The sequence below is a fragment of the Scyliorhinus canicula genome, chromosome 4, assembly GCF_902713615.1.
Source record: "Scyliorhinus canicula chromosome 4, sScyCan1.1, whole genome shotgun sequence".
NCBI lineage: Eukaryota > Metazoa > Chordata > Chondrichthyes > Carcharhiniformes > Scyliorhinidae > Scyliorhinus > Scyliorhinus canicula.
Window position 1 is genome coordinate 30,497,539 of NC_052149.1, and position 12,704 is coordinate 30,510,242.

The window sequence follows — 12,704 nt, forward strand, 5'->3', positions numbered from 1 at the left end:
CTATGCAGTGCTTCGCTCCAGAGTCCCCACCCTATCTCCATCCCCAGGTCGTCCTCCCATTTCCTTCTTGTTGCGTCCAGTACGGTGTCGTCCCTATCTACCAGTCGGTCATACATGTCACTACAGTTCCCTTTCTCTAGGATACTTGCGTCCAGTAGGTCTTCCAATAGTGTCTGTCGTGGCGGTTGTGGGTACGTCCTTGTCTCCTTTCGTAGGAAGTTTTTGAGCTGCAGGTACCGTAGCTCGTTCCCCCCAGCTAGCTGAAATTTCTCTGTCAGTTCGTCCAGTGTTGCGATCCTGTCGTCCGTGTATAGGTCCCTGACTGTCAGTGTCCCCCCGTCCTGCCTCCACCTTTTGAAGGTGGCGTCGGTCAGTGCTGGTTTGAACCTATGGTTGTTGCAGATGGGAGCCTGGTCCGACATTTTGTACAGGCCAAATTGCTGCCGCAGTTGGTTCCAGGATTGGAGGGTGGCTGTCACCACGAAATCGGGTGAATTTGAGTCCAATTAGATATCGAAAGAGAAATAGTGGGCTGGATCAGGCAGTTGAGAAGGGGCGGTAATGCCAAACTGACAGCGTTTGTCATCAGTTCCCCTCTGAAACTGACCGCAACTTCAGTACATTAGGCTTGTGCAGAAATCCTGTTACTCAGCGCTCTGACAACAAGCTTCACAGTGCAGTTTCATTTTTGTTATTTAAAATGGTTTCATTTTTTTTTTCTTTTCCGAAAATAAATTTGGAGTATCCAATTATTTTTTTCAAATTAAGGGGCACTTTAGTGTGGCCCATTCTCCTACCCTGTATATCTTTTTGGGTTGTGGGGGTGAGACCCATGCAGACAAGTGGAGAATGTGCAAACTCCCACGGACAGTGTCCCGGGGCTGGGATCGAACCCGGGTCCTCAGCGTCGAGAGGCAGCAGTGCTAATCACTGCGCGCCACAGTGCCACACTAAAATGGTTTCCATGAACTCAGTACTGGTGAAATAGCTTGGAGGAAGCGGCAGCAACTCGATCATTATAGGCATTTATAGGACTTAACTTTTGATTTGTACAGTTTTTAATATTATTAACGCTGCCACATTTGCTAGCAATGGGCAAATGATGTAAGCACGAATGTGTGGCGCTGTAAGCAATGGGGGCTATTTATGGCCACTGCCATTGTTGGTGTTTATTTAGTGGTGTAGATACAGGCCAGTGAGTGATAAATCAACAAATTGAAACCATACAGATCTGATTCCTGGGATGACGGGACTGACGTACGAGGAGAGATTGAATCGATTAGGATTGTATTCGCTGGAGTTCAGAGGAATGAGGAGGGATCTCATAGAACCTATAGCATTCTAACAGGATTAGGCAGGGTGGATGTTCCCGATGGTGGCTGTGTCCACAACCAAGGGTCATAGTCTGAGGATACGAAGTAGACCGTTTAGGTCTGAGATGAGGAGAAATTTCTTCACGCAGAGAGTGATGAGCCTGTGGAATTTGTTACCACAGGAAGTAGTTGAGGCCAAAACATTGTATGATCTCAAGAAGCAGTTAGATATAGCACATAGGGCGAAGGCAACTAAAGGATATGGGGGAAGTGGGACTACGCTATTGAGATGGGTAATCGGCCATGATCATGATGAATGGTGGAGCAGGCTCGAAGGGCCGATAGGCCTCCTCCTGCTCCTACTTTCGATGTTTCTGTGATTTGCTGCAGCTTGAAATGCTGCCAGGAATGGGAATAAAAATTATATTTGAGACCTGTACCCCAAGGTTTTTGCTATTGGCAACCCAGTGCACTTGTTTTCTCTCTATGAATCCTACCTATCTTCCTATCTTCCCTCAGATTGGGTAGATAAGAATTCCCATTTGGGTGTGTCCTGCTCTCCTGGTTGGCCATATTTGGGGCCTGCAAAGGTTTAACCCCTTAAACAAATCATGAAAACTGTTCATGAAGATCAGGAAACAATTTATTTAGGTTTTGGTCTAATATGCAGCCCATCTGCTACTCTTTGTGAATATGCTTGAAATGCCATATCATTTTGGCTATGATGTGCCTATCCATATTGATCTACAATATGGTATGGTATGTAATGAACATTATCTTTTCAGCAGTTTTAATAGCAGGCAAGGGAATTACTAATCAATGTGCTGTGTCTCACTGGATTTCCTTCTGATAAGTATAGGTGATACGGTCATTGTTTATAAGAATACCCAAGTATGTTGAGATTCAGTGCAGTAAGTCAATCTCTTTGATAGTCGCTCTTGTGTACACTCTCCTTTTATCTGACTTTTATTCTCTAAATTGAGATTTTCATGCAACTGATTAAGAGGTTTCATCAAGTTAAAGTATTTATTTCTATCATAGAAGAGTATTTAATAGCCCTCAATTATAGTGAAAATTAAATATCTGTTCTCGTTCTAATTTACATAGACAAGTTAGAAATTACTTTCTTGGAGTGCTTCAGTGTGTGCATGCAGCTTTGATATATGCAGATGAATACATTATAATAAATAAGAAATAAAGGTTGTCGCTGTTGCCTGCTAACTCTCTGCAGGAAACGGACTGGCCAGCTGGAGGAAGGAGACCTGGGATCTCTTCATTCTCTCTTCCACGTCACGTGTCAGCAATGGATGGCATTCATGGGTAGACTGGGTGAGTACATATGCTGGATTTCTTGTGCAATCCTGAGCTGTGGCTGCATTTGGATGTGAAACACTTTTTTAACTTTATAGCCATTGCTGAGCTACTCTGAAAAATTAATAATACATTTTGCCTTTTCAGATCTGTTTGTATTTTAACCTGTGAAATCAAACATTAATCCCAAGGTGCTAGCCTTGCTCAGTGGCAGCACTCATGTCTCTGATTAAAAAGGTCATGAGTTCAAGCCTGAACTCGAGCATATAATCTAGGCTGTTGCTTTTTCCGCTATACTCGGGGAGTGCTTTGCTGTCTTTCAGGCTCTCATAGTGCTTAGCACTGCTGCTTCACAGCGCCAGGGACCGGGGTTCGATTCCGGCTTTGGTTGACTGTCTGTGTGGAGTTTGCATATTCTCCCCGTGTCTACGTTGGTTTTCTTCTGATGCTCCGGTTTCCTCCCAAAATCCAAAGATGTGCAAATGAGGTGGATTGGCCATGATCAATGTGTGGGATTACGGGGATAGGGCAGAGAGTAGGCTTAGGTAGAGTGCTCTTTCAGGGGCTGAATGGCCTCCTCCTGTACCGTAGGGATTCTATGGAGGTAACATTAAGACCTTCCCTTCAGGTGGATAGATATGACTCTATGGCACTGTTTCAAAGAAGAACAGGGGAGTATTCCCGGATTTCATGAATATTTATCTCTTAAATAACGCCTGGTCATTTATTTCATTCCTCTTTGTGGGAGCTTGCTGTTTGTAAATTGGCTGTCTCATTTCTTACATTTTTTTGGCTGGTAAGCACTTTTGCTACAAAAACGCAAGATTAAAGTTGAACTACATTACTCTTGGTGCATGTGCTGAGACGCCAAACTGATTTATTTATTATTGTGATAATGGGTATGGGACCTAGGTATAAGTGGAGGAAATGAAAGTCAATGGCATCTCTCTGTGATACTTCTGGGACCACGATACATTTAGCTGGGCACTTAATATTTACTGGGTCCTGAATGCACAGCTTTATTGTACTCATCCATCTTTTGGTCCACTAACAGAGCATGTTGGTAAAAGTGTAGGCCTGAATTGGGCAGGATCCATTCATCTCCCCCTCAATTACTTCAATTTAAATATAAATCTTTTCACGTCCAACCGTGCAAAGCCGTGCAAAGCTGCAGGTGCAACCGACTTAATGATGTTTACGACCAGAGTGATTGCATTAGTCTCTCTTCAGCACTAATCATCCAGCTTTAGTCAGAGTGAACCTCAGCTGTGGAATAATCCACTCACCCTCGCATGCACCAGTGTCTGGAGATCTGGATAATACCTAGCCACTAACCTGCAGATTTGTTCTGGGGATTTTCTTTTTACCAATCTCCGCTGTCCTTGAAACACTATGCTATTGTTCTGCTATTTAATCAAGAGAAAGGTGAAATTGTCCTTGTCTTTGTGAGGGAAGCATCTGTAGAGGAAGTTCAGTGAAATTCTAAAATAATTTGCAATCAACAGGCATGAGTAAACTTTCAAAGGTTGTTGAACTGCGGCCTAGATCTATATCCCCATAATTTCCTTTTGGATCTTGGTTACCTGGTGGTGAGGTTTCATTTGTAGTTTAAGCACCTAATGCTTTTTGGGGAGCGAACCCATAGCTATGGCAGACTGGTTATTGCAAGGAGAAAACTGTTGGTGATTTGGTGTCACTGGAAGTTGTCAACATGTGGGCTTGACTGTGAACATCCCATAATCAGGGTTTTTTTTTTAAGTTGCAAGTACCGTTAAGGAGAAATGTAACATACAAGGTGGTCCCTTCTGACTTGCGGGCAGCACAGCAGCACAGTGGATAGCACTGTTGCTTCATAGCTCCAGAGTCCCATGTTCGATTCCAGGCTTGGGTCACTGTCTGTGTGCAGTCTGCGTGGGTTTCCTCCGGATCGTCTTGTTTTTTCCCACAGTCCAAAGACATGCAGTTTAGTTGAATTATCATAGAATCATAGAATTTACAGTGCAGAAGGAGACCATTCAGCCTATCGAGCCTGCACCGGTAACCCCACCTCACCTTTTTGGACAAGAAGGGCAATTTAGCATGGCCAATTCACCTACCCTGCACAACTTTGGACTGTGGAAGGAAACCGGAGCACCCGGAGGAAACCAATGCAGACACGGGGAGAACATGCAGACTCCGCACAAACAGTGACCCAAGCCAGGAATCGAACCTGGGATCCTGGAGCTGTGAGGCAACTGTGCTAACCACTGTGCTACCCTGCTGCCCACATGGATTGGCCATGCTAAATTGCCCTTAGTGTCCAATAAAAAAGGCTAGGTGGGGTTACGGGGACGGGATGGCTATGTGGACTTAGGTGGGGTTGGTGCAGACTTGATGGGCCAAGTGGCCCATTTCTGTACTATAAATTCTATGAGAGATCAAAAATATGCAATCCACCAACATATAATGAAGTATTATGAGTAAGAAATGAGGAAACCTAGGAAGCTCTCTAATGTTGGCTTTGATAGAATCCTTTCCTATTGTATCTGCACACTCACTAGGATTAGTAAAGTCACCACAGTCCCTTTAGAGCTGACTGGTGGCAATTTAACCTGAGGATCTCGGGTGAGGCAGAAGTTTGAGAATACCCTCAGCCAGTATGGGCAGTAAACCCACGATGTTGGCCTCGCTCTGCATCACGAAGCAGCTGACAAGCAACTGAGCTGGACCACCCTATGTTACCTTACACTGACCACCCTATGATACCTTATACTGACCACCCTATAATGTATCAAGAGTATGTCTAATAAGACTTGTTCTGATGGTTTGCTTTGGGAGCTGTTGATAATTATTGGTGTGGTGATGAGCACAACCAACTACAGCCCAAATGGATAATGACTAGATAATAGTCTATAGACAATTACAAATCTTGCATTACTACAACTCGCTAATAAAAGGAACTTGAAAGCTGGTTTACTGATTTAATTTCATTTGTGGTTGACAGTTATTTGTAGAAGTGCTTTGATATCAAATAATATTGTGGCCTGCAGCTCTTATGCAGCTTTGATAGAGTTGTTTGAAGATTTCTAATGCACACAGGATGTCATCTAGTTTATGGAGCTTTGCATGGCTTCATCCATGTTTTAAGGATATTTTTGGTGTGTCCATTCGAGGAGTGAGAGGCAGGTAACCTGCTCATGCGCTCTTTATCCAACTGCTAAAAGGGGTGCTGGATTGGCCGAAGTTTCCCAATTTTCTTGTGAGAAAATATTTTACCTTTGGTTGACACTCCCTCACATTGATACAACAGTCTTGGAACTTAAAATATCGCGGCGTCCCTGACTTGAATCTAATCTTGCAGCTTCCACCAGCTGCATCATCAATCCACTACTGTGCTGTCCTTAATACGCATTGACAGGAGTAGGCCACTCAGCCCTTCAAGCCTACTCATGGTTGATCTGATTGCAACCTCAACCCCAAATTCCTGCCTACCCCGGATAACCTTTCACACCCTTGTTAATCAAGAATCTGTCCAAAACATATTTAGCATTTCTGCTTCCACTGCCTTTTGAGGAAGAGAGTTCCAAAGACTCACGACCCTCTGAAGAAGAAAAAAAAATCTGTCTGAAATGAGTGACCCTTTGTTCTCAATTCTCTGACAAGAGGAGACATTCTCTTCACATCCGTCCTGTCAAATCCCCTTAGGAAATTTAAGGTTTCAATCAAGTTGCCTCTTACACCCCTGAACTCTAGTGAAATTGAAATTTGAAAAATTGAAATTGAAATTGAAAATCGCTTATTGTCACGAGTAGGCTTCAATGAAGTTACTGTGAAAATCCCCTAGTCGCCACATTCCGGCACCTGTTCGGCGAGGTCAACGGGAATTGAACCGTGCTGCTGGCCTGCCTTGGTCTGCTTTAAAAGCCAGCAATTTAGCCCAGTGTGCTAAACCATCCACTAAACCAGTAGTGGATATGAAGCTAACTTTACCAGCCTCTCTCGGTGTTGACTTACTGTGTGCCTCCTTTTCTCTTGCAGGGTGTCCCTCTGTGCAGCAGTGTTCTGTTGATATTGGCTCCCGATTTCTTCTCAGCTCCATTCTCACCGAGATTGTGAATTTGATCAGCAGTCTTGCCACTGACACTACTGTCAAAATCTTTGAAAAAATTAGGTAGGGGTTTCTGTTTATTTGTAATACGGGCTGTAGGAAGTTATGTTTTGGGATTCTTGTGCTCACCTCTGTTGTTTGAACTCGAGTCAAAACAATGCAGAAATAGTGCTGAATCTTTTGTACACTAAATAGATAGAGCTGCCAAAAGACATTTTGGTAATTTCTTTAGGGATGTGAAGACTTTCTCTGCGTACTTTGTATTGCTTATGATCTAGGCTTCGCTCGCTGTAGGTTTATCAAACTTGCCAACTCGAGGTTTGTTGCATGTAAGAAAGCGCACCATAGAAATCTGGTGGTGTAGATGGGTCCTTATCTCTCCGTCTCCCTCTTCTGCCTCTCCCCACCCAAGCAGCATGCAACCTATGGTTATCTATGGAAATGAAAAATATACCCACAATCACACAAGATTTGAAGCTGATGTATGCAGCTAAGATGTCAGAGACTTGTCTGGTGAAAGTACTGTTCATAGTCTGCAGCAATGAGTGTGCATTCTGTTTCAAAAGAGTTGGCAAATTATGCTTTGCTTGGGTTTGGATAATGAGTGTTGTGTTTTGCCACTTTCATGTGGAGCAGTATAAGCTGGTTGTTGTGGCTTCAGTTTCATTGCTAGCTTCATAGGGATGAGGGCAAAACTTGAGTGAAACATTTGGCTTCCCAACCACCCCCTATGATGGTTGTACCTTCAAACTTTGGAATGCAACTCTGGAATTTCCTTGCTTAACTCTGTATCTCCAACACTGGTGGCACAGTGGTTAGCATTGCTGCCTTACAGTTTCAGGGACCAGGGTTCAATTCCGGACTTCCGGGTGCTCCGGTTTCCTCCCACATTCCAAAGATGTGCAAATTAGGTGGATTGGCTATGCTAAATTGCCCTTTAGTGTCCAAAAATGTCAGGTGGGGTTACAAGGATAGGGTAGAGGCGTGGGCTTAAGTAGGGTGCTCCTTCCAAGCGCTGGTGCAAACCCAATGGGCCGAATGGACTCCTGCACTGTAAATTCTATGATCTATGACCTCCATCCCCTTAAAGTCCTCCTTAAAATTCACCACTTGGACAAAACTTTTGGTCACCCCTCTTATAATTCAAAAGTTCATTGCTCCAGAAATACTGTAGGAGACTGCAGCCACAAGATTGTTAATTCTTCAGAGGCTATGCATTTTCTGAATCAAACTTTATCCCTGTTTTCTCCCTTTCTTTGTACTTTTAGCTCTCCGCATGGTTCCACTTTCCTGCCGTATCCTCTCAGTCAACACTCGAGTACTCGTCCTGGTTCTGCTAGACAGTTCATTCTGATCGGACGTAATTTCCATCAGTGGCGTTACAGTACTGAGCAAGGTATGGAAGTGTAAATAGTATTGGTATAGTTTGTGCCTCAAATGTGGAGTTAGCTAGGTGACTCCGAAGTACAAATCCAAATTGGTCTGTGCGCTGATGGGTTTGGCAGGCAAAATTTAATAGCAGTCAGATGTGAAACGAAGTTGATCACTGAATGCCATCATGCTCACTGAGGTAAGCAATGAGATTTGGATTTTCATACTTAAGTACACACAGGAGAGATTGACTGGTTCTCATGTCATCAATGTTGACAATATAATTGGGATCCTAGCCAATTGCAGTCAGTTTTTTTCAAGAGGTAATGGACGTTAAGCACTGCCTTTCCACAACTGAAAGCGAGGTTCCCGGAGAGGAGTGATCATTTTACTCTGGGAGCTCAGCAGTCTTGCATATTGCTTTTGTTACTGGAACAAAGGTTTGAATCCAGAAGTGTGTAGATGAAAGTCTCTTTGCTTTCTAGTGACTGCTAATTATAACATGTGGCAGAAAACAAAGGGAAAGAAAGTCATTTTAAATGTCTGTATGTCCAATTTGAAATGCAAAAATACATAGTTAGGATTCTTGGAACATTTAAATTGAACAATTGTGTTAGCCGTTCTTGATAAAAGTCAGAATTTTTCTTGTGCATAATCAATTGCATCCCAGTGAATGGCTTTGAGCACACTGAGAAATTGTCTTGCCCCAGTCTGTCTTGATGTCTCATTCTAAAATAAAGTTTAATAAAGATACATCACGGGCCATTTTCAAATGTGATAATCATAAAAAAGTGTTAATTTCAGCAATCAATCAATTTCGAGTGGATTATAACACAATAGGGGTAATACATTTGAGTCTTAAGTGTGGAGCTAGCAGGGCAGCATGGTGGCACAGTGGATTAGCCCTGTTGCCTCACGGCGCCGAGGTCCCAGGTTCGATCCCGGCTCTGGGTCACTCTCTCTGTGGAGTTTGCACATTCTCCCCTTGTTTGCGTAGGTTTCGCCCCCACAACCCAAAAGATGTGCAGAGTAGGTACAAAATGATCAGAGGGTTAGATAGGGTGGACAGTGAGAGCCTTCTCCCGCGGATGGAGGTGGCTAGCACGAGGGGACATAGCCTTAAATTGAGGGGTAATAGATACAGGACAGACGTCAGAGGTAGGTTTTTTACGCAAAGAGTGGTGAGGCCGTGGAATGCCCTACCTGCAACAGTAGTGACCTCGCCAACATTGAGGGCATTTAAAAGTTTATTGGATAAGCATATGGATGATAATGGCATAGTGTAGGTTAGATGGCCTTTAGTTTTTGACTTCCCATGTCGGTGCAACATCGTGGGCCGAAGGGCCTGTACTGCGCTGTATCGTTCTATGTTCTATGTTCATAGGTGAATTGGCCACGCTAAATTGCCCCTCAATTGAAAAAAAAAATGAATTGGGTACTTTAAATTTATTTTTAAATAAAAAGTGTGGAGCTAGCTACAGAAGATAGGAACTTGTGCATTAAAATCAACTTGCTTACCTGTCCAATTACTGAGTGAACCCTCTTCTTTAGGATTGAAACCTCTTTGTGTCCGAGTGAGTACTTGAGTGTCATGACTGTTAATTGTCTCTGTCATGCTCTACTGTGCTGTGCCTGCTCATATTTTATGTGCCTACAGTTGACTGTGATGCTGATGAGGGCAGATCTTTGGTAAATAATGCCAAACGTAAGTGTCACCAGATATTTTTTATGGTGATTATGGTGGTGGGTTAGACTTGTTAAAGAATATCTTTTTTTTAGATAACAATGTTATGCCGTTCAGGTAAAGTAATTAAGCATAGTCTATGAAGCACCAAAAGGCATCTCTCTCAATTCGAGGGAGAGAGAGATGGTTTATATTGATTGAGTGGGTATCACACCAGATCAAACGGGGCAAGGCAAGGAGGCAAACCTCCGTGAACCACCACAGCCATCACGGGTATTGAACCAGTGCTTTTGGCACCATTCCGGCACTACATAGCTCCCGCTGATGTTTAGACATTTATAATTTGTGTAACTCAACTGAGGCCACACTATGGAAGGGTAACACATAGGAATGTTATGTTTGTGCTCGAGAAGGCATCACGCTGAAATTCAGAGCATGAGATCTAGGAGGTTTAGATTGTTTGGCCCCTGGAGCCTGCTCCTCCATTCAATACTATCATGACTAATCTTTTACCTCAACTCTGCTTTGCTGTCTGCTCCCCTTATCTCTTCATTTCCTGCGACCAAAAGTATATTGAGCTTGGTTTTAAATGTGCTCAAGATTGCAACATATGTCATAATATCTGAGCAGTGTTGCTCATTTTCCTGTTGCAAATGACCATTTGTATACAGAACTGGAACAGAAATCACCCCAAGTGTATTCGATTGGGGAGAAGTGATATCTCCTATACATCTCCATGCATCTGTAATCATTTTCCGCTGCTCATGTTGGTATTATTGCACAATGGAAACATGGCACTGAAAAGCTGCAGCTTTATTCGTCAATGACAACTCGATTGAGGCTAGAATTGTCCTACATCCCTCCTCTGCTAACCAGACAATTTTGTTTTTGCTAATGGGAATCTGGAACCAAATGTGCGATGTGAAATGCAGTGGGCCCCGACACCAACCCGCCTGAGATGTTGATGACTTGTGATTCAGAACTAGCTGCATCTCAAGCTAATCTGTTCCAGCAGAGCTACAAAGCTGGCATCCACCTAACAATATAAAAACATTGCCCAGCTGTATCCTGTTGACAAAAATAGGACACATCTAACCAGCTCCTATAACCTCACTTTCAATCATTAGCAAAATGGTAGAATGTGTAGTCAACCATGACATGAGGCAGCATTTACTCACAAATAACTTGGTCACTGATGCTCAGCTAGGGTTCTGTCAGGTCTACTTGGATTCAGTCCTTTTTCTTGTCTTGGTCAAAATATGGAAACAGACTAAATTCTTGAGATGAGGTGTGAGTGGCTTGTCTTTGCAATTAAGATGGCAGTCAACTGGATGAGGCACTGAACAACCTTAGTTAAACTAAAGTCAGTAGTGATTGGGGCAAAACTTTCCAGTTGCCGTTTTCATATCTAGCACAAAGGAACATGGTTGCTGGAGGCCAATCCCCTCAGTCCCAGGACATCGATACCGGAGTTTCTCTGGGCAGCATAGAGCCCGGCTATCTTCAACGACATCATCAATGATTTCCTTCACTCGTATGGTCCTTTGATGGGTGCACATTATACAGGTGCATTCGTACCTCCTCAGACAATGAAGCAGATCATGCGGCAAGATCCAGCCAATATCCAGCCTTGGACTAATAAATGGTAACTAACTTCTGTACCACACAAATGCGAGGCATTCACCATCTTCAAAGAGTCTAACCACCATTTATTTTCACTGAGTGGCATAAAAGTATCGTACCATTGTAGGGATCACAACAGTAAAAAAAATCATGGCTTCAGAGCAGGTCAGAGGGTGGATATTTTGTGGCAAGTGATTTTGCCTAAATCAATAAATTTTGTTTGTGATTTACTTAGGGCTTTTTTTCTTTCTTCACCTTATCAGTGGTTTGTCTGCATTGCCTACCATTCCAAGGCAAGATGTCAGATAGGTGACCTATCCCTTGGCTCTCCTTGTTCTTTCAAATGCCTGGTTTTATGGAAATGAGCTGCTCTGATTTGTTTTTTGTTTTAAAGCCATGGCTTGCAGTGAATTTATACTTGTTTTTCACACTGATGTTTCAACATGGTGGAATAGATAAAATAGGTAACTGTTGGCATGGTGGCACAGTGGTTAGCACTGCTGCCTCACAGAGCCAGGGATCCAGGCTCAATTCCAGTCTGTGGTAACTATGTGGAGTCTGCACATTCTTCCCATGTCTGCATGGGTTTCCTCCAGGTGCACTGGTTTTTCCCACTGTCTGAAGATGTACAGGTTAGATGGATTGGCCATGATAAAATGTTCCTTAGTGTCCAAAAGGTTAGGTGGGGTTACGGATAGTTGGGGGGGGGGGGGGGGGGGGGGCTGTGCCTTAGGTAGGGTGTTTTTCCAGCGGGTCAGGGCAGACCCACTGGTCCGAATGGCCTCCTTCTGCACTTTAAGGATTCTATTATCCTTCTGGGAAGTCAGAACTGCAATCCAGTTTACCACTCTGGAATGGCAGGTTGGAACTCCCAATATGAAAAAAATGAAATGAAATATACTGTGCTGCCCCGAGTTTTATTTATAATTTGAAGAATTTGAGGGTGCTCGTTCTGATATGAATCATTATCTTTTTTAATTACTGGAACATCCAGTGTATTTAAAAAATGGTGAACTTCTTACAGTTTTGTAGTGTGCTAATACTGTTACTTTCTCTCTCTCTCTATCTCCACAAAATAAAATATGAAGCTCACAAGGGTTTTCAGAGGTTTGAGGCGGTGGAGTTCAGTACTGCTGAAAAATCAGGTGACCCCTCGAGTCCAGGAATTAGTGGGAAGGGTATGGTTCCCCGGCAGCGATTCCTCGTAATTGACATCATTGACAAGAAGGTATCCAACAGCAACCTCCTTATGTTCCTTTACTGCTACAGTCAGATTATGATGGTGAAATTCGTCTTGTTGATCAAATTTCCCAAA

The 12,704-nt window shown here is 43.3% G+C and overlaps 1 protein-coding gene across 3 annotated transcripts in view; it reads left to right on the top strand.

Moving 5' to 3' along the window:
* The window catches only part of szt2 (SZT2 subunit of KICSTOR complex), a 300,727-nt gene that overhangs the window by 219,813 nt on the left and 68,210 nt on the right, over positions 1-12,704 (top strand). For all 3 annotated transcript variants that reach the window (XM_038793974.1, XM_038793973.1, XM_038793972.1), the window contains 5 exons: positions 2,545-2,642; positions 6,642-6,774; positions 7,980-8,107; positions 9,740-9,787; positions 12,478-12,617. In XM_038793974.1, coding sequence (XP_038649902.1) covers positions 2,545-2,642; positions 6,642-6,774; positions 7,980-8,107; positions 9,740-9,787; positions 12,478-12,617 — 547 coding nt within the window. The remainder of the gene's footprint in view (positions 1-2,544; positions 2,643-6,641; positions 6,775-7,979; positions 8,108-9,739; positions 9,788-12,477; positions 12,618-12,704) is intronic.